Raw genomic sequence first — 22,803 nt, 5'->3', positions numbered from 1 at the left:
CGTGACCTGGCTGAAGTCGGACGCTCAACCGACTGCGCCACCCAGGCGCCCCAGGAATTTGAATTTTTCAAATACTTTAAAGTTTCTATTTGTGGTCTGATGGTTTTCAGTTATTGGGAGGAAGATAAAATAGACAAAATATTTGTAGATGGGAACTTTATATTGGCTTTATATAATCTACTAGGTTGCTAAAGTAATATTCCTTTTTCCATAAAATAATGGATTTCATTTATGCAGTGGAAATAATGCCTGTCTTCTTTCCAGCACAGTGGGGCAGGGGGGAGAGGTTGGAGTGATGAGAAATACTACTTTGGGAAAACTGATTATAAGAGGGATTAAATATGGGTAAGTTGTAAAAGCGGGGACTAAAATGTTCTGTTTGGAGATGGGAGGGTCATAATCGATTGTTTGCTTCTAGCTCACAATGGAAGTCGATGGTAAGGTGGAATCAATTATGAAGAGGACAGCTTTGGTAGCCAATACCTCCAATATGCCTGTTGCTGCTAGAGAAGCTTCTATTTATACTGGTGAGTATATGAATTGAAATAAAAGCAGTGTACATCTGTTCTTAAGTTTAAAGCTAGCACCAAACCTTTTCTTTTTCCAAAGAACTTTCCTTTCATTCTAAAATACTTTGTGTGTACAACCATATTCCTAGCTTTTAAAAAATGGTGCACAGGGGCGCCTGGGTGGCTCAGTCGGTTAGGCGTCCGACTTCAGCTCAGGTCACGATCTCGCGGTCCGTGAGTTTGAGCCCCACATCGGGCTCTGGGCTGATGGCTCAGAGCCTGGAGCCTGCTTCCGATTCTGTGTCTCCCTCTCTCTCTGCCCCTCCCCCGTTCATGCTCTGTCTCTCTCTGTCTCAAAAATAGATAAACATTAAAAAAAAAAAATTAAAAAAATGCACAAAAATGAATAAATCAATAAATAAAAATAAAAAATGCTTTATGTACTATAAATGCTTTATGTACATATGAGGATATGTCAGTATATTTCTAGAATTGTCTCAATCTTGTTAATAACCAGAAAACGATGTTATCTTCTACCATTTTTTTTTTCATTACATGTTTTACCATTGTTCTAAACTCCAAATAAATCTGTATGTCTGTAACTTTAATGATGACCTTTGGATTAGTATATTTTGATGGCTGGATATAAAAGATAAGAAAATCAGTGCACTTATGTGTTACCTCCCATATTTGCTCCCACTTCTATCCCTGCTTTTTGGTACTTTTATTTCTACATTTTCAGATTTATGATATTCACATTCTATGTGTAACCATGCATACAATATTCGTATTAGCCTTAAACCTAGAGTAAAATGGAGTCAGTCCCCACAGGCACTCTTTTGGCTAGAATTTCTCCATTTATTTTGTGGTTGGCTAAAATCTGACTTTTGAAAGTTTCCTCAAGAAAGTCTCAGGGAAACTACATTCTATGAATTCTTATTTCTTCATAAGTTTGTTTTTTTCTACTGCCTTTAAATTTTCTTTTTTGTTTTTTTTTTTTTAATGTTTATTTTTGAGAGAGAGAGAGAGAGAGAGAAAGAGTGTGAGCAGGGGAGGGGCAGAGAGAGAGGGAGACACAGAATCTGAAGCAGGCTCCAGACTTCGAGCTGTCAGCACAGAGCCCAGCATGGGACTCGAACTCACAAGCCATGAGATCATGACCTGAGCCTAAGTCAGATGTTTAACTGACTGAGCCATGCAGGCACACCTGTTTTTGTTTTTGTTTTTGTTTTTGTTTTTGTTTTTGTTTTTTTAAGGAATCTCTACCCCCAGCATGGGGCTCAAACTCATGACTCTGAGATCAAGAGTTGCATGCCCTTCCGACTAAGCCAGCCAGGCACCCCAATACTGCCTTTAAATTTTAATAGTAGTTTGGTTGAGTATAAAATGTTTTGGATCAATGTTTGTTTCCTTGAGAACTTTTATTGTAGCACTAAATACAAGGGAGGGATCTGAAGCCAACCTGCTTTTTTTTCCTTTTATGGCAGATTTTTTTTTTTTTTTTTCCCAAAGGAATTTCTCCTTCAATTTAAAGTTTTATAACTTTTGGGCACCTGGGTGGCTCAGTCAATTAAGCGTCTGCCTTCTGCTTAGGTCATGATCCCACAGTTCTTGAGTTCAAGCCCCGCATCAGGCTCTGTACTGACAGCTCAGAGCCTGGAGCCTGCTTTGGATTCTGTGTCTCCCTCTCTCTCTGCCTCTCCCCCAATCATGTACTGTCTCTTTCTGTCTCTTAAAAATAAGTAAACATTAAAAATTTAAAAAAATAATAAAGTTTTACAACTTTATTAAGATATATGCCAATATTGATAGTTTTGATAAATTTTTCCTGAGGCGTACTTTTTCAGCTTATGAACGTGTCTTTCATTTTGGAAAATTTTCAAGAATTGTTTCCCAAACTTTTCTCTTCTGCTATGGTTATCTTCTTCAAACTAGACATATTGGATCTCCTTTATCTGTTTACCTTATATATCTTACCTTTCTAATCCTTTTTATTTAGCCTTTTGTTCATTTGCTCACAGGATATTCAGTGGTTATTCTTTGCTTTGCTGCTAATGAAACGTTCATTTCTGTAATGGCTTTATTTTTTTCTTCCAGCTCTTTGTTGAGCTCTGCTGGCTCATGAAACCTCTTTTCTGACCTTACTGTATATTCCTTGAGATTTTATTGTGTGGTAGGATGCGTTATTAACAGTTTCTTTCATTAATTTCTCATGGTCACAGTTTTCACCTGTTCCTTGGCAGGTTCTTTGGCCATCATTGTATTTGCTCTTCTGTCCTTTTTCTTCTTGTATTTTGTGTAGTTCCCATACTGATATGTATTGTTACTATTACTCATCTCTGCAGGAGATGGGAAGGGAGACAGGATTGCTTCATGGCAATCTGTGGAGTTTGTTATGGCATGGAGTTGTGTAAGTTACTTTGATCTTCTCCTGCCAACAGAAATCTACTGCCACAAGGTCACTTACAGTGCATTCTTTCTCTTCTACCCTGCCTCACCCACTTTTTCCTCACTGTAAAAGAGTGCCTACCTGCATTTTGTTTGTCCCCATCACCCTGCTTCTCCTTGATGCCATACTGGATCCAAGGAACTCCTGCCAGTACCCAGTATCCCTTGTGCAGTATTCCAAACAACGGATTCTTGGCTTTGCCCCAGTTTTACAAAAGCATAATCTGAGATGTTCAGCTTCAGGTGAATTCTTGGGGTCTTCCCACATCCTTGTTTGGGTTTTACCTCATTTAGGTGGCTTTCCTCATTATTTTGTTCTGTAGCTAAACATGTCCCCTAGTTTTTGGTAATAGAGTTTGTGTTTTTTATACTTCTTGTTCTCCTTGTTTGGTGATTACTTTTATGAGAAGGGAAAAGGGATATATTCACCTATTATTTTAAGACAAGAAGTCTACCTACTTTTTCTAAATGGCTGCACAGTATCCCTTCTGTATGGCTGTATCATAATCTATTTACCAGCATCCTTCCGGTAGACACATAAATTATTGACAGGTTTTGTTTTTTTGTTTTTTGTTTTTGTTTTGGGTTTTGTTTTGTTTTTTTGGTTTTTTTTTTTGCTGTCACAAACCTTGATTCACTAAAACATCCTTGTGTATGTTTTTTACAGTTTCTTTTCATGTTTTGTGCATGTGTTTCTTTGTACATTTTTGTAAGGTAAGTTTATAAAAGTAAAATTGCTAAGCATACAACTGTTAATGTGGATCTTAGATATTGATAGCTCTTCAAAAAGGATATGAGTGAACAAGAGTTCTGTTTCCCCACATCTTCACCAGTGCTATGTTTTGTAATGCTTCCTAATGATAATTATCAAACACACAGTGAACGCTGATGTACTCAGCACCTAGATTTAACAATTTACTATCCCTGCTTTATAGATACGTATTCAGTCTGCGCTCTGTCTCTCTCTCTCTCTCTCTCTCAAAAATAAAAAGACATTAAACAAAAAAAAAAGGCAGGGAGGCGCCTGGGTGGCTCAGTTGGTTGAGCATCCTACTTCAGCTCTGATCACGATCTCTTGGTTCACATGTTTGAGCCCTGCATCAGGCTCTGTGCTGACAGCTCAGAGCCTGGAGCCAGTTTCAGATTCTGTGTCTCCACCTCTCTCTGCCCCTCCCCTGCTCACACTCTGTCTCTCTCTCTCTCAAAAATAAATTTTAAAAAACATTTAAAATTTTTTAAAATAAAGATACTGATTCAGTCTGTATTTCTTTCAGCTAATATCTTTCCTATCTGTATTAACTAATTGAAAGCTGCATTCTGTCCATTTTCCTTTTGGATAGGAGTTATTTTTCATACTGATTTATGAAAGCTCTTTGAAATTAGTCTTTTATCTGTCATGAGTTGGCCAGTGTTTTCCCAGTTTGTTCATTTTTTTATTTTGTCTGGGTTTTTTTTTTTTTTTTTAAACTAGTAGGCACTGAAAACTCTTTGAAGTTTACTCATATGTATCTGTTTCTTCCACCAAGTCTCCCTAATACATTATCACAGAATATTATCACAGAGGCTTAAAGTGCAGCTATGTATGCTCATATAAGTGAGGATCTGATCCTATCATCAGATTGAAATATGTGATAACTATTTTTTTAAGCCTTTTTAAATGTTTATTTATTTATTTTTGAGAAAGTGCAAGCCGGGGAGAGGCAGAAAGAGAGGGAGAGAAAGGATCCCAAGCATGCTCCACACAGTGCTCAGGGCTCTGTCTCATAACGCCTGAGATCATAATCTGAGCCAAAATCAAGAGTTGGTCACTTAAGCAACTGAGTCACCCAGGCACCCCTTTTTTTAAAACTTAATAATGAGAAGCAATATTTTTTTTAAAGACTTTGTTCATGGAATCATTTTTTTAGAAGCCTTAGATATCGATTTCTTATTCTGAAAGTACAATATGATAAATAGTAAAGCGCTGAATTTTCGAGCACTATTTTGTTTTACTTATATAAGACTTTTTCTTTACTGGTAAAATAAAGGAATCAGGGCATTAGATTTTGAGACTATTATGATTTAGTAAAGGCGTTTATACATATCATTTCATCTGATATACACAAGTAGGTAGAACAAGAGTTATTCCATTTTAACAGATTAGGAAATAACACTGGGAAATGAAGTTAGTTGTGGAGATTAATCAGAGAACAGGAGCTAGAACCCAGGACTTCTTTCTGTCTATTAGCTTCTTCTAAATGGTTTACTCTAAGTGATTTAACAGAACAGAACCTGGTATACACAGGAGAATGATCTGGATAATTAAGGTATTACTTGTGTTAACATTTGTTGCATTTGAAAAATAAGCTAATTAGTTGATGGTTTTTGGTATATGTGTATGTGATACGTAGACAAAAGCTGCAATGGGAATTAATTTCAGACTTAATTGTCTCACAAAAAATAGAGAAAAAGTCTTTTCCTGGTTTTTAAAATGTACAATATTGGGATACCTGGATGGCTCAGTCAGTTAAGTTTCTGACTTTGGCTGAAATCACGATCTCTCGGTTTGTGGGCTCAAGCCCTGCGTTGGGCTCAGAGCCTGGACACAGATTCTGTGTCTCCCTCTCTCTGTCCCTCTCCCACTCATGCTCTGTCTCTCTCAAAAATAAATAAACATAAAAAAATTAAATGTACAATATTAGAATAGGCTATGGCAACAAATAAACCCAAATTTGTCATTGCTCAGGATTACAGATGTTTTTTTTTTTTATTTTTTTTTTTTTTATTTTTTTTTTTTCAACGTTTTTTATTTATTTTTTTTGGGACAGAGAGAGACAGAGCATGAACGGGGGAGGGGCAGAGAGAGAGGGAAACACAGAATCGGAAACAGGCTCCAGGCTCTGAGCCATCAGCCCAGAGCCCGACGCGGGGCTCGAACTCACGGACCGCGAGATCGTGACCTGGCTGAAGTCGGACGCCCAACCGACTGCGCCACCCAGGCGCCCCTACAGATGTTTTTTTTAAGTGGTTAGGGGGACTCTTCTTCGTTCTGTCATTCTGGGCTGGGACCCAGGCTGAAAAGTACTCTTCCGTTTTCAACTCCTGACTTTCAGGGCTGCTGGGAGTCCTGTCCATCTCAGTAAGCCAGAAAGAATAAAGAGCATGGAAGGATGTGTGGCATGCCTGATGATGGAACTCATTACTTCAACTTTCATTCTGTTAGCTAGAGGTCAGTTACCTGGTCATATCTAAATACAAAGGAAGCTAGGAAATATAATTTGGCTGTATGCACAAAAGAAGGGGGATTTTGGTGAACAGCTAACAGTCTGCCTCATGTATTTATTGCTTTAAAGTTTTCTTAATGATGACAAAGTCAGGATTCTACATTATAGAATTATAACTTGTAATATTCTCCCCAATTTAGGAATTACGCTGTCAGAATATTTCCGTGACATGGGTTATCACGTCAGTATGATGGCTGACTCTACCTCTAGATGGGCGGAGGCCCTTAGAGAAATCTCTGGTCGCTTAGCTGAAATGCCTGCAGGTGAGTCTTTGTATTGCTTATTATATTAAAAGGCTGATAGGATTTTTAGGACTGGCTTAGAACCTCCCTTAAATTTCTTTTCACGGGGCTCCTGGGTGGCTCAGTTGGTTGAGCATCCACCTTCACCCAAGTCGTTATCTCATGGTGCATGAGTTGGAGCCCTGCATCGAGCTCTATGCTGACAGTGTGGGGCTTGGAGCCTGCTTCAGATTCTGTGTCTCACTCTTCGCCCCTCCCCCGTTCGCTCTCTTTCTGTCTCTCTCTCTCTGTCTCTCTCTTTCAAAAATAAACATTAAAATTTTTTTTTTTTTTTTAGTTAAAGAAAAAATTTTCTTTTCGCTTTTCAGATAGTGGATATCCTGCGTACCTTGGTGCCCGTCTGGCCTCTTTCTATGAGCGAGCAGGCAGGGTGAAATGTCTTGGAAATCCTGAAAGAGAAGGAAGTGTCAGCATTGTAGGAGCGTAAGCACCTAAACTATTTACTCTTCAAAAGAAGAATAAAAAGTCATATATTTTAAAGAGAAAATATTCAGCTTCCTCTGAGGGTAGTGGTTCTTAACCACTGCAGGGTCACCCGAGGAGCTCTTTACAATGTACACGTTTAGGTTATCTCTGCACTGATTTTTTTATATTCAAGTCACAATATCTTACGAGTAACTTAGAAAATTATAGACGTGTTTAAGTAAGATTGTATGGAAAAACAAAGTGGAGATCCATGATCACTACCTAAAGCCATACTTTGTTCTTAGAGTTTTTTCTTCCTTCCTGCTTCATCTATTCGATTAGAGTCATGAAATTGATTATGTCTCTCATATTTTGCACTTGAAGGCATTCAATAGTTACCATTCTTATTTGCAATTTAGTATTGATTTTTATTAATATTTGTATGTAGATTTTCTTTTCAAAGGTTAGTTCTAAAGTTATTTACATTAAAATTAACTTCTAAAAAACTTTTACTTTCATATACCGGCTGTGTTTTCTTAAGCTTTTCTAATGACTTTTTTTCTTTTAAATTTAGGGTTTCTCCACCTGGTGGTGATTTTTCTGATCCAGTTACATCCGCTACTCTTGGTATTGTTCAGGTATACCTTTTCCTAGCATAGTCAACTTCTGAGCTTTCCCACCCTTACCCTAATGTTACCTAATCATCGTGAAGTATTAAATTTACTCATTAAAAGTAGGCAGTAGGAAGGTTTGTTTTAGGAACATTCTTGTCACTGAGAGTTTTTATTCTGTCCATTCTTTCTTAGCTCTTTGCTGAAGATTTATGAAATTTAATTTCTGTAAGTGGAAAATATATCTGGAATAGCAAAGTTTTATTAGTATTAGAATAATACTACCCTTTAAATGAGAGTAACCCTGGTTGTAGAAACAAATAGGCCTAAAAATGCATAATGACAAAAACCCAGTAGAAGTTTCTTTTTCCTCATAGTATGGTCTAAAGCAGATGATCCTATCAGAGGGCAGCTCTTTTCCATATACTAATAATTCACAGACCAGAGGTCCTTCCAGCTTGGGCTCCACCATCATCACCTAGACTGTTAACCATCTGCATCTTGCTGCCACAAGTGGAAACTGTGGAGAAGGCACACCCACTCTGTGAACTTTGGGCTCCAGTGCAATCCCCCACTCATTCTGTTAGCCACACCCAGATGAAAGCAAAGCTGGAAAGTGTAGTTTCTGCCTACGCAGCTGCCTCCCAGTGACAAGGCATGAATGGTAGTGGATAGCTAGCCAACTTGGCCATTAAGAGAAGCCTAAGTGAAAGATGTATACAAATCAGGACTATAGTAAAGAAAATAAATGTTGATATATTCATAAGTATTATTCATGTGAGAAAAAGAATATTTGCTTACGTTTCTGTCAATATCTGATAAAAAGAAATGTCAGGCTAAATGTACAGCTCTCAAGGTGTTTAACCTTTGCTAACATTTTGAGTTTAAATTGCAGGGAAAGGAGGAGTAAAGTCAAGAAGGTATAAAATATAGGGGTTCCTGGGCGGCTTAGTTAAGCGTCCAACTTTGGCTCAGGTCATGATCTCACACCTTTTTTGTGTGTTTGAGCGTTGCATCAGGCTCTGTGCTGACAGCTCAGAGCCTGGAGCTGCTTCAGGTTCTGTGTCTTCTTCTCTGTCTCTGCCCCACCCCGGCTCTAACTCTGTGTCTCTCAAAAGTACATAAACATTAAAAAACAAAACAAAATGGGGTGCCTGGGTGGCTCAGTTGGTTAAGCAGCCTACTTCAGCTCAGGTCACGATCTCACGGTTGATGAATTTGAGCCCCATATCAGGCTCTGTGCTGAGAGCTCAGCGCCTGGAGCTGCTTCAGATTCTGTCTCCCTGTCTCTCTCTGCCCCTCCCCCACTCGGGCAGTCTCTTTCTCTCTCAAAAATAAATAAACATCAAAAAATTTTTTAAAAAAGTAGAAAACTTTTTAAAATGACTAAAATATATATGAACATTTGGCCTTTGAAAAATGATTGGTAGATTTATTGAGTTGACCCTTCATGATAGGGAATCCAAGTTAATCAGAATGTTTCCAGGTTTTTAATCAAAGGGAAGAATCTGTTCTTTCTCTATAGACATTTTCTGGTTCCTCTGTTTATATTGTACCATAATAAATCTTCAAAGGAGTCAATTTTTTTTTTTCTATCAGATTTGCCATACTATTGAGGAAATTCAGATACAATTTGAATTTGACTATAATTCTCCTGAAACTAAAAGAAATATATTTTTTAATTCTAAGTTTTATTCTATTTCAGTTACACATGGTATATACTAAAAAGATAATTTGACCAAAAAATTACAGAATTGCATATTTAGAACAAACAAATATACTTCAAGGCTTTATTTATTTACTTATTTAAGAAAAATCATGAATTTGTTTTTGTTTTTGTTTTTTTTACATCAGGTGTTTTGGGGCTTAGATAAGAAACTAGCTCAACGTAAGCATTTCCCCTCTGTCAACTGGTTAATCAGCTATAGCAAGTACATGCGTGCGTTGGACGAGTACTATGACAAACACTTCACAGAATTTGTTCCTCTGAGGACCAAAGCTAAGGAGATTCTGCAGGAAGAAGAAGACCTGGCAGAAATTGTACAACTTGTTGGAAAGGTGAGTAGTTAAGCCCCATGGAGGACAGATCTAGGAGTTATACTGGTGTGTTTTAAGGACAGAGAGAACCTTGGATTCTTGCCTAGCAAAATGAGTCTTTATTAAATGTTTTTTAAAATAATGGAATTTTAGCTTAGCCTTTATCCAGTAGATATTTGAAGGTCCTATTTATGTTATGGAAGGTAGAAAGATGATTATTGTTTTGATTATCTACTATTGAGTAACAAACCACTCCAATACTTTTGAGTGTTTGAACAGTGTTTTACTGCTCATAGTTTCGGGGCTGATTTTGCTTGGGCCCCTCATACAGTTGCAGTCATATGGTGGCTGAGGCTGGAGTCATCTGAAAGTTTCTTCCCTCGCAGGTTTAGTGCCTGGGCTGGGATGGCTAGAATGGCTATGGGTTAGCTGGACATTTGTCCCTCCATGTAGTGTCTCCACATGTCAGTTTAGGGCTGTCAGACAGAGTATATAAAAAGAAAGAAAGTGGAAACCAACAGCCTCATAAGCCGGGGCCCCCAAACTAGTATATCTATCACTTCTGTTTTATGTTCTGGTCAAAGCAGGCACAGAGCTTTCCTAGGTTAAAGAAGAGGGGCTTGCACTTCAAAATGGTCAACCAGAAGGAGGAACTAAATTGTTAGAGCCTTTATATTCTTTTTGATCCTCTATAGTGCTTTGCATGGTCCTGGTTATATTGTAGATGAGAAAGAAACACTGGATTTACTTTTATTTCTTGAAATAGAACATACCCATCACCAACCAAATTAGAAGTGCCGTGCTTTGGATCAATTTTATTTTTGCAGGAGCACCAAAGCTAGGAATCAGAAGGATTGGATGCTAGTTTGTTTTTTTTTTTGATAATAGCTGTGTGACCTTAAACACGTGACTTGTATTCTTGTGTCTGTGTCTTGATGTTTCAAAGGAGGGTGGTATAATTAAATTTGGCCAGATTAAATTCCAGAGTTGAATGACTTCTCAGATGGTATGCAGTGCTAGTCAGGATGTCCGTTTCTCTATCTGGCTCTGTTCTTTTTATTATATGTTATAAAGTCACCTCCTAATTTGTTTTCCACAACCGATAGTATTATTAGCTAACTAGCACATATTAAATACTCATTTTTTATAAATGAGTACTATGGCCCTGGTTAAGAGGAAGTAGAAACAGAAGACCTCCAGAACCAAAGACAATATAAGAAAAGACAATCACAGGGGCATTTTGTTTGTGAATATAGATCTCAAATTCCTAAATTAAATATTACTGTTTACTAGATTCTGTAGGGTATTAAAAGAATAAAATAACACAAGTAAAGTTTATCTCAGGAATGCAAATATGATTCAACACAAAATCTGTTATTGTAACTCACCAGTGTAATTAATGTAATGAAAAAGGGATATCTCAACCAATGTGGAAAAAGCATTCGAAGTTCATTACTTATTTATAGTTTTTAAAAATCTCTTAGTAAGCAAGGAATAGAGGGGAATTTCCTTAATTTGTTAAAGGTAATATACTAAAACCTAGGGAAAATATTTTACTTAAAGGAAAAACTTCTGATGCATTCTGTTTAAATATCAGGATTAAAACAAGAATACTTACTATCACTGCTAATGCTCAAATACCAGAAGACCTAATCAATGATGTAAGAAAAGAGAAAACTTGTAAAGAAAGAAATTAAAATATCATTATATAATAAGAAAAATAACAATTAATAGAGAAATGATTAGAACTAATAGAAGTTTGGTGAGGGTTTCAAGATAAACAAAAAATCAAGAAAATGTTTCTGTATTAGCAATAGCAGTTAGAAAATAAAACTAAAAATAAGGTGTCCACAATAGTAACAAAAATGAGAATGTAGGAACTAATCAAAAATAACATTATTCTGTGGAAAACATTTTAAAACTAATAAATGAAACAAAATCTGAAGACATAGAGAGACAGTCCAAGGTCTTAGATAGACTTATTAGGTAGATAGCACTTTAATCTATAAATTTGATGTGATGCCAGTCAAATTCCTGGTTACATCTTTTGTACAAATTAGTAACCATTCAAAAATTCATTTGCTATCACAAATACTATTCTTTAAAAAAGAATAATAAAAAGGGAGATTTTACTCTATTGGATATGAATACAAAACATTGTGATAAAAACATGTGTTATTGGTGAAATAACAGACAAATAGATCAGTGAAAGAAAACAGAAATGTACTCAAGTATATATAGACTTTTCATATGGCAAAGATGGTATCACAATTCGAATGCAGGGAGGATGGATTGTTTTAGTGATGATGGAAAACTATTTTAAATTGGAGAAAAATAAAAATGCAGCATTACCTAATTCCACACACAAAACTAGACTCCAGATTAGCAATTTAAATGTGAAAGATGAGACTTTCAAGTTAATAGACGCAAACGTTAAGAGAATATCTCTGTGATCAATGGTTGGAAAAGGGCTTTTTAAACAAACCCCCATGCGTACACACAAGCAATTAAAAAAAAAAAGATTTTGATTTTATCAAATGCAAGGATTTTTGTTCACCAAAGGCCTATCATGGATAGAGGTGACAAAACAGATGACTGATTGGGAGGGAGATTGCAACATCTAAAACTGATGAACTGTTACCTAACAGTTAAGTTAACAAGAAGATTAGAACTCCCAACAGACATGGACAAAGGAAGTAGCAGACAGATTATAGAAGAGGAGAAGAGAAAAAATGCAAAAGATTAAGAAGCCTGTGGAGAAATGCTCAAACGATAATGAAATATCATGTCATACCAGTGAAAATGGCAAATATCAGAAAGCTGGATAACGCCAGCTGGTGTGAGGACAGAGGAATGGTGTGCTGTTGGTGGGAGTGTCATCTGGGCTGGCATCGTGGAGAGCAGTGACAGTACTTGCTTGTATATCCTGTGACGTAGCGGTTCTGTTTCCGGATATTTATCTCAAAAGAAATTCCCAAACAGGTCCTTAAATGGACACGTTTGTGGTGGCAGGGAGTTAGAGGAAATCTCAGTGCTTTCTACGGGGGCAAAGATGGAAAATAAAAATAGAGAAGAAGCATACTGTGGAAAATGAGGTATGCAAGAGCTAGAAGCAGACTGTGTGACACACAGCAACATGGCTGGATCTGAAAAAGTGCCAAAGACACAACTAAAACTGCCTTACATAATTAAAAATACTATTACAAAATAAAATACCCATTTCACATGAATTTATGCACATAAAAGAATACACATAAAACATTTGAATACTTGCCTGTGGTTGAAGAGGAGATTAGGGAGAAAAGGGATTTAAAAAGCAGGAAAAAGAAAAGAAACAAGACCTGATCCTTACCTCTAAGGATCTTAGTTGTAAAAAGATAACAAAAGACTACAGTTAAGGGACACCTGGCTGGCTCAGTCAGAAGAGCATGTGACTCTTAATCTCAGTCGAGAGTTTGAGCCCACGTTGGATGTAGACATTACTTAAATAAAATTTTTTAAAAAATGCGTGGGGCGCCTGGGTGGCGCAGTCGGTTAAGCGTCCGACTTCAGCCAGGTCACGATCTTGCGGTCCGTGAGTTCCAGCCCCGCGTCAGGCTCTGGGCTGATGGCTCAGAGCCTGGAGCCTGTTTCCGATTCTGTGTCTCCCTCTCTCTCTGCCCCTCCCCCATTCATGCTCTGTCTCTCTCTGTCCCAAAAATAAATAAACGTTGAAAAAAAAAAAAAATGCGCTGCATTCCAGTCATTAAAAAAAAAAAAAATAGTTAACTTACTGAGCCTGTCCCTTTCCCACAATTCCCAAGAAATTTTTACCTGTTAGTCTAATTAGGGTGATTGTAAAAGTTAAAGCTTTTGAGGCAGTGATATTTAAAGAAGCTCTAACAGCAATTCCAATAAAATAGCACTGACATAAATAAGTACATGCTTCCTATACTTTGCATTTATATAGTTGTAAACACCATGTAATGTTTTTTAAAAATTAACTGTTTATGAAATGTATAGATCTTGAAACAAACTTAAGGCTCAAAATTCAAATAATTAAGCTAGGAAGCCAGGATGTGAGGAAGAAAGTATTTCAAAAAAAAGAAGAAAGTTAATTTATTTGTATACATACCATGTTCATAGTAGCACCTATTCACAATAGCTAAGGGGTGGAAACAACCCACTGTCCTTTGATGAATGGATAACCAAAATGTGGTGCATGTATGTATATAATGGAATATTATCCAGCCTTAAAAAGGAAGGAAAATTCTAACAACTACAGAATGGATGAACCTTGAGGACACTACGTAAAGTGAAATAAGGTAGTCACAAAAACACAAATATTGTATGATTTTGTCTAAAGCAGTCACATTCATAGAAACAGAAAGTAGAATGGTGGTTACCAGGGTCTGGGAGAGGGGGAGAAGGAGAGTTGCTATTTAATGGATGTAGAGTTTCAGATTTGCAAGATGACCAGTTATGGTAATCTGTTTCACAACAATGTGAATATACTTAACATTACTGAACTACACTTAAAACTGGTTAAGATGGAAATTTTTATCTTAAATGGTTTTTACCACAATAAAAAAAAATTAACAAGCAGTTATAAAGTGAATTTATTAATGATAGGTGATTGTGTATTGATTATATAGTTTTTGTTTGCTTAATTGCTTATAATCACTGATCCCACATTATGGAAGTAAATTTTTAAAAATGTATTTTTTTCTCTTTTAGGCTTCTCTAGCAGAAACAGATAAAATCACTCTGGAAGTAGCAAAACTTATCAAAGATGATTTCTTACAACAAAATGGGTATACTCCTTATGACAGGTAACCTATCCTGATTATTTTCTTTTTTTATTTGAGGATTTTCTGTTGGATTTTGAAGAAAGAGCTGCCTTCACATTAGAATTCTTTTTTTTTTTTCTTCAAATGCAGACGCAACTCTGACTCAATTTATGTTCTTTGGATTGTTATAGCAAACATCTCACAATCTAATATGTACCCTTGTCTTGATTTTGCTTATTTGTGCAGTTATGACAGTATTTTCACTCATTGCCCAGCCATCTTTAAGTAGATTAGATTATGGCATAGTGTGCAGAATGAGGGGATCATTGCCTCCTTCAGAAGCTTTTCTCAATACCCCTTACAACTGCCCATGCCTCTTCTATTCTTTTCCTAAATAAGTATGTCCTACTTTCGTGCTTCATTTCCCAGTAGACTTAGTCTCTTTCTTTCTGCCAGTCTCTGTTAGATGTCCCATTTGTCTCTGCATTTACTGTGGCTTATTTAAAGTCTCCATTTCTTTTCTTTTATTTTTTTTTAATTTTTTAATGTTTGTTTATTTTTGAGAGAGAGAGACAGACAGAGTGTGAGCAGAGGAGGGGCAGAAAGAGAGGGAGACACAGAATCCGAAGCAGGCTCCAGGCTCTGAGCTGTCAGCACAGAGCCCGACGCGGGTCTCATATGAACTGTGAGATGATGACCTGAGCCAAAGTCAGACTCTTAACCGACTGAGCCACCCAGGTGCCCAAGTCCCTATTTCTTTTAAACTTTGATAGTATTGAGCCCTTTCATCATAGGCTAGCTTTTCTCCCTCAGATCATAGTTGGACTGAAGAAGGAACTGAACAAATAGGATTATGAGAATGTAGGACAAGCAGAAAATATGATAACATAAATCTCAAAAATCTGTATCAGGAAGTTAAGTTCTGGCCACCCATACAAAAATAACTCAACCAGGGGAAAATTCTTTGGAAAGCATAATACAGAATGTTCATGAAATTGTGCATGCAAGTGTGTTTGAATGTGTCAGGAAGTTGATAAGAATGCTTGTGATCCAAGTTGAGTATTAATGTGTGTGTCCTCATTATTAAAAGGTATGGGTAAGTGAAAATGAACACATTAATGGGGGAAGGGGTTACTGTTCATTTTAGGAAATTACATTTTTCTGTTTTCCTATTATTCATTAAACCTTTACCCCACTATCACAAGGGAGTCTTTGCAACTCAGTTATTTTACCATTTGGGTTACTCCTTTAACTGCACTGTATGAAAACAGACCCTCAGAGATTAGATTATAGCAGTACTCAGTCATTAGATTATAGCAGTACTGTTTAATTGTTCTTCCTCTTTATTTATTTATTTTTTTTAACATTCATTTATTATTGAGAGACAGAGAGAGACAGAGCATGAGCATGGGAGGGGCAGAGAAAGGAGGAGACACAGAATCTGAAGCAGGCTCCAGGCTCCGAGCTGCCAGCACAGAGCCCGACATGGGGCTTAAACTCACAAACCGCGAGATCATGACCTGAGCTGAAGTCGGACGCTCAACCGACTGAGCCACCCAGGCGCCCCATCTTTAGTTATTTTTTTTTTTTTTTTTTTAAATTTTTTTTTTTCAACGTTTATTTTATTTTTGGGATAGAGAGAGACAGAGCATGAACGGGGGAGGGGCAGAGAGAGAGGGAGACACAGAATTGGAAACAGGCTCCAGGCTCTGAGCCATCAGCCCAGAGCCTGACGCGGGGCTCGAACTCACGGACCGCGAGATCGTAACCTGGCTGAAGCCGGACGCTTAACCGACTGCGCCACCCAGGCGCCCCTTTAGTTATTTTAATAGATAAAAAAAGAACATCACCTTAAGATAATAAGTGAATATATATCTCCATCTATGCATTCACTCCATATCTCATCTCTACCCAAAAACTCTGGATACGTAGTTGTTAGTGTTTACCACTTTTTTTTTCATTCCTTATTATCTGATAAATATAAGTAGTCTGCATATTTAAATAAAGAAGCTAATGCTCTGGTATTTTGTAGATGAAATATGAGCCTGCTTTGGATTTTATTTTGTTAATTATTTTGGCTTTCATTTTTACCCTAGGTTCTGCCCATTCTACAAGACAGTAGGGATGCTGTCCAACATGATTGCGTTTTATGATATGGCCCGTAGAGCTGTTGAAACCACTGCACAGAGTGACAATAAAATCACATGGTCCATTATCCGTGAGCACATGGGGGAGATCCTCTATAAACTTTCCTCCATGAAATTCAAGGTATATTTTGTTTCTACTTAACTTTTTTAGTAGGAAATGTTTCTTTTGAATTATTTAACTATTTACAAACAATCTATTTCTCCACAGACCTGATGTGTGAAACTTGGGTTTATCATTTTCATACATGCTCAGGACCAGAACAGACCTTAAAGTTATGTTCAAATAAGAATTCTAGTGATAAAAGTTATAGTATGTCATGTCTAAAATAAATGCTGACACGTTTTCCCTTTTGTCTTAACTGCCGGGCAGTTTAGAGCTAAAATCATAGCTGGGCAGCAATTACTTTACCTCAAGTACCTATTACCAATTTACCCCCATGCTCACCTGAAATGACTTCTGCTGTTTACTTCTAAGTATCCTGTTACGCATCATTTTTAACTTTGAGGTGGATTCTTTTTTTTTTTTTTAATTACTCTAGTCATAAATAGATAATTAAATGAGATTATCAGTAGAAATCCAAATGTGTAAGATTGTTTTTAAAATATTTGATCAGTTGGGTTGTATTTAATTACTTCTAAATTAAGACATCCAAGTATATTTACTAATCACCTTTAGAGAAATTGAGAACGATTCTGTGACAGTGCGTTATATATATAGTGTTTGTTTACACTATAGGTTGAAAGTAAATCTGTAAAAATAGTCACTGTAACAAGAATTTTAAAATAATTCACACTCTATGAGTCCTGTCGCTTCAATTCAAAACATATGACCCAATAACTAGATTTCTTTTTAAATGAAGTATAGTTGACATAGAATAATCAGAAAAAACATTTTTTTAAACAATTTTTTTAATGTTTGTTTATTTTGGGGAGAACAAAAGCAGGGGAAGGCACAGAGAGGGGACAGAGGATCTGAAGCAGGCTCCACACCGACAGCAGTGAGCCTGATGTGGGGCTCGAACTCACAAACCACGAGATCATGACCTAAGTAAGCCAAGTCAGACATTCAACTGACTGAGCCATCCAGCTGCCTCCCAAAAGAGGGGAGCACACAAGCCGGGGAGGGGAAGAGAAAGAGGGAGAGAGGGAATCCCAACCAGGCTCCTCACTGATAGCACAGAGCCCAACAGAGCTCTGTCTCACAAACTATGAGATCATGACCTGAGCCAAAATCAAAAGCCAGACACTTAACTGACTGAGCCACCCAGGTGCACCTAATCAGAGACTTTTGATATGAATGTATGTAAAAGGTTTTTTTTTTTTTTAATGTTCATTTATTTTAGAGACAGAGCAGAAGCGGGGGAGGGGCAGAGAGAACTGGAGACAGAATCTGAAGCAGGCTGCAGGCTCTGAGCTGTCAGTACAGAGCCCAACGCAGGGCTCAAGCCCACGAGCCATGAGATCATGACCTGAGCCGAAGTCGGACACTTAACCAATTGAGCCACCCAGGCGCCCCAAAGATTGTTTATTAAACTTCTTAAATGTCATTCAAGGGTAAACAGGATCAACAGTACATTATGGCATGTACATTATAGCAAGAGTATTATGAAGACATCAATATCATTTTTTCAAAGAATATCCAAAGATCTGAGCAAATGTTTATGGTATAATGAGTGAAAAAAATCAGGTTGCAAAAAAATTCCATATGTAATTTGATCCAAATTTTATTTTTAAAGATTAAACATTCATATGGATAAAGAAAATGTGATACACAGACACATTCACATATGTATAGTGGAATATTAATCAACCATAAAAAGGTGAAATCTTGCCAATTGTAACCTGGATGGATTGAGAGAGTATAATGCTAAGTGAAGTAAGTCATTTAGAGGAAGGCAAATACCATATGATTTCACTCGTATGTGGAATTTAAGAAACACAGCAAACAAACAAAGGAAAAAAGAGGCAAACCAAAAAACAGACTCCTGTGGAGAATAGGCTGGTGGTTGTCAGAGGAGAGATGGGTTGGGGGAATGGGTGAAAGGAAGGTGAAGGGAATTAAGAACACACTGCTACTATGATGAGCACTGAGTAATGTATAGAAGTGTTGAGTCACTATAATTGTATATTTAAAACTTATATAACACTGTATATTAGTTATACTTTAAATAAATAAATGGATTATACATTCATAGGAAGAGGATTAAAAATATATGTGATAAGGGGCACCTGGGTGGCTCAGTTTGTTGAGTGGCTGACTCTTCATCTCGGCTCAGGTTATGATCTCACAGTTCGTGGGTTCAATCCCCACATCAGGCTCCACGCTGACAACATGGAGCCTGCTTGGGATTATACCTCTCTCTCTGCCCTTCCCCTGCTTGCTCATGCTCTCTCTGTCTCTCCCAAAATAAATAGGTGAACTTTAAAAAAAAATTTATAAATATATATATATATATGCAATGATAAATAATATAGTGATGATTTCTGATCATGTGATTCAAGGTGATATCTTTTTTCTATTTACATGCACATTGTATCAAATTAATATCTCCGTAATTTTTTATGTCATTAAATATTCTTCTGTAACATTATTTTGTGGCTGGAGAATAATATTTGCCTATTGTCAGGTATATAGGAAATTTCCAGTTGTTGGTATGGACAGCTTTGTTTATGTAGTTGGTTTTGTGTATTTTCCTGTTATAGCTTCCCAGAAGTGAAATGATTGAGTCAGGGCTTAAATATATTAAAGCCTCTTTTATACATACTGCTCAATTAAGTTGTTTTCCATAAGGATTTAAAATACACATTTTAAGATTATTTTAGAAATTTTACTTCCTTTGTTGCAATGTGATACTATGAGACCTTGAACAGTAAATTATGTTTTGACTAAATTAATTCCAACTATCTTGTACATGCTAGAGAATGTAATGTGTGATACTGCATAATTTTCCCATATTTTGCATATTGTTGAGGATAAATCATCTATTGGTCGTTGAATACAGTTAGCAGGCAAAATACAAAATCAAAATTTTGTCTTCTTTCTGTTAGGTTGGAGTATTACTCCATTTATACATTTCTCTTTTTATAGGAAAATAAGGATAATTTTGACCCCTGCCTGTGTTTTAGCAGTGTACCTCACTTAACCTAATACTCAAAATATATTAAACATACATAACTTACTACCTGTTCTGAAAATTCTTTTCCAAAGGTAAATTAAATTCTGTAATGTCTTTTTTCAGGACCCGGTAAAAGACGGTGAAGCAAAGATCAAGGCTGACTACGCACAACTTCTTGAAGACATGCAGAACGCATTCCGTAGCCTCGAAGATTAGAACTGTGATTTCTTTCCTTCTTTTCCTCAGCAGTCTCTCCTCTGTGTATAGTTTCCTAAATTTCTCATCTCCAAACCCTTTGCTTCTTTGTTGTGCAGCTTTGAGACTAGTGCCTATGTGTGTTATCGCTTGTTCCCCTGTTTATCTGGTGGGTCTTCTATGAAACAAACATTCCTTTGTTCCAGTGTTTGAAGGGCCTCCCTGATCCTTTCTCCGAATGGTGAATGTAGTAAATATGATATATAATGGCTACACTACTGTAAACTCATATGTAGGGTGACATGCCTCCTTGTCCTAGGTTTGCCCTTGCCTCATCACCATTAAATTGTAAATGGGACTATTGCATGTACTCTCTTTGCAATAGATCTGGAGCGGAAGGCCAGATTTCTACACGTTTTGACAGGTACTTTGTGAAATGACTCAATATCTATGTGGTAAGGTTATTTGCAGCTTAGCATTTTGCTAAGTAGCTGCTTTGCAGGATATAATTACTTTTTTAAAACCATGAATGATTAATGTTCCAATTATGCATTGCCTCCCCCAGTATAAATCAGGAATGTTTATAGGAAACTGTTGGGAACTCTACTGTTTTTAAAACAGGCGTTTGTGGGACTCAGCACAGTATATGAATCAGTACCCTCTAAAAAAGTGGAAAAGGAGCCAGGTGGTCAAACTTAAACATCATCTTGTTAAAGCATATTTTATTTCAGTATGAAAAATGCAGTATCAAGGACTACCCTACTACATTACTAGGAAAGTCTTTTTAAAATCACATTTAAAACAATCACGGGGAACTTGATCCACTTCGTGCCCTTTTTCTTTTCCTCAAACATCTTAGAAGCCGAAGCTTCTAAGAATCATGTGGCAGTGTGATGGGCAGTAAAATGCCACAGAGAAGATATTCAGTAGTGGTTAAGGCTGTTTGCACCATTAAGGACCAGCTGGACTGTAGTGATTCTTGGGGCCAGAGCGGCATTACATTTTTACAAGATAATGATGTGTGTCATGTGTTTGCATGTTTGTTTGCTCAGTGAACTTTTGAACAACCAGTTTGCCAGCTTACTGGCTCAAAAGACTTTTCAGAATATCTGTAACAATAGCATAGCAGTTTTCATCCTGTTTAATAAGGATGAAATTAATTCTTTTATCTGCTAATAACAGAATCTGGGTCATGTGAAAAAAAGATAATTTCATCCTGTCTTTTAAGTATATGTTTTAAAGTAATAATTTCTGTCTTTGTGTAAGGCACACTTCAGAACAGCTCTGAGAGCAACAGTTTCTCATTAATTCTTTCTGACCAATAGTGCTGGCACCATTGCTTCCTCTTTAGGAAGAGGAAAGGGCATGTGAACATGCCTAACAACCTCAAATACCCAAATGTAATAGCATAAATAAAGTATTTATTTTATGCCTCAGTATATTATTATTTAAATTTTTAGGTCATATATTTCTTTTGGTCTGTCAAGGAAAGTAGAGAATTCAGCAGTGGTTTGTTTCAGTCTTGCAGACTGCATGTTTTTACAGTGGCTTGCTGTTCAGGATAGATATTCTTCCATATGTAGCTTTTTTTTTTTTTTTTAACTTTTCCAAATATTGGAAAATATAAAAATTATGCAATGATTCGTTAAGATGTGGACTTAATGGTGCTGCTTAATCAGTTTGCTTCCAATGTGGCCTCCCACCTAGAGGCCCGAAGACCAGTGGAATTGAAAAGGATTTCAAAAATGTTCTATTCCTACCTTAAATCTACCAGCAAACCAGGATTATGATAGTAATGAGTGATATGATGAAGAAAGTTTGACCAAGTTTGTTTTTTTGTCATTCTGAGTTTGCAATGTAATTCTTACTCCCTTTGAAGAATGCTGATGTATGGGTGTGAAGATGCTAGAGACAGAAGATGCTCTGATACTCATTGTAAGTGTCCCTTCATCTGTATGTTGTAGAACTTCAAATTGGTCACTGATCATATTTCTTTAGTAAGAACGTGTTAAAATTACAACAATCTTTTAAAAAGATGATGCAGTTCTATATTTATTGTGCTATGCCTGGTCCTAAATGGAGCCAGTTAAACAAGTTTCATATGTATTTTTCCAGTGTTAAATCTCACACATTGTACCCTTTGGAAATTTCCTTCCATCCTGAAGAACGAATAGAAGAGGCCATATGTATTGCCTCCTTATCCTTGAGATTTCACTATCTTTATGTTAAAAGTTGTGTATAATTGTTAAAATCTATGAAAGAATAAAAAGTGGATTTAAATTAACATTTTTTCGTGTGTGTGTGCGTGTGGCAGGATCTGCTAAAAAACATACCACCTTGTATTTCTTTTTTATTGTTCTCAGTGTGAACTTTTAAATTTTTTGTTTCTCCCTTTCTTTATAGATTGTTCCTTAAGATCATGAAATTGAGTTGGGACTCTCACTATAGACTATATAAAGCTCACTATAAAAAGCCCTATAATCATAACCAGTATGATTTGGAAATGTAGTACACAGAATCGCATGCCATTCTGAATATTACTTTAAGTTGAAAAAGTGAATCGTTTCTAAAAATGCACTTACAAATTAAAGGAGATCAATCGTACTCATTTCTATTTTTGACAAATGACTAAAACCTTGTTATTCATTCATAGATTTTTCAAGCTAAATCAGTTAAGATCCAATGTAACAGCATGTTACTGGGACATATTTTATGTCTTTATTTTTTTTAATTTTTGTAATGTTTGTTTGTATTTGACAGAGACAGAACATGAGTGGGGGAGGGGCAGAGAGTGAGAGGGACACAAAATCCAAAGCAGGCTCCAGGCTTTGAGCTATCAGCACAGAACCCAATGCAGGGCTCAACCCACGAGCTGTGAGATCATGACCTGAGCTGAAATTGAATGCTTAACCCACTGAGCCACCCAGGCACTCCTATTTTATTTCTTTAAATGTATTTTTAACAACTTCCAAGGGAGTAAAGAAACAGTGTGAAGTGAACA

The 22,803-nt window shown here is 36.7% G+C and overlaps 1 protein-coding gene across 3 annotated transcripts in view; it reads left to right on the top strand.

The window, feature by feature from the left end:
• Positions 1 to 22,086, top strand: part of ATP6V1A (ATPase H+ transporting V1 subunit A) — a 66,205-nt gene extending 44,119 nt beyond the window's left edge. For all 3 annotated transcript variants that reach the window (XM_086675395.1, XM_025912911.2, XM_086675394.1), the window contains 8 exons: positions 419 to 527; positions 6,361 to 6,483; positions 6,831 to 6,945; positions 7,502 to 7,565; positions 9,393 to 9,596; positions 14,292 to 14,386; positions 16,441 to 16,612; positions 19,731 to 22,086. In XM_086675395.1, coding sequence (XP_086531521.1) covers positions 419 to 527; positions 6,361 to 6,483; positions 6,831 to 6,945; positions 7,502 to 7,565; positions 9,393 to 9,596; positions 14,292 to 14,386; positions 16,441 to 16,612; positions 19,731 to 19,823 — 975 coding nt within the window. In that variant the 3' untranslated portion in view covers positions 19,824 to 22,086. The remainder of the gene's footprint in view (positions 1 to 418; positions 528 to 6,360; positions 6,484 to 6,830; positions 6,946 to 7,501; positions 7,566 to 9,392; positions 9,597 to 14,291; positions 14,387 to 16,440; positions 16,613 to 19,730) is intronic.
• The last annotated feature ends 717 nt before the right edge of the window (positions 22,087 to 22,803 follow it).

The sequence above is a fragment of the Puma concolor genome, chromosome C2, assembly GCF_028749965.1.
Source record: "Puma concolor isolate L17-30 chromosome C2, mPumCon1.1.hap2, whole genome shotgun sequence".
Classification (NCBI taxonomy): Eukaryota; Metazoa; Chordata; class Mammalia; order Carnivora; family Felidae; genus Puma; species Puma concolor.
Note: the sequence above shows the minus strand (reverse complement) of the source record. Positions and strands in the feature narration are given on the sequence as shown.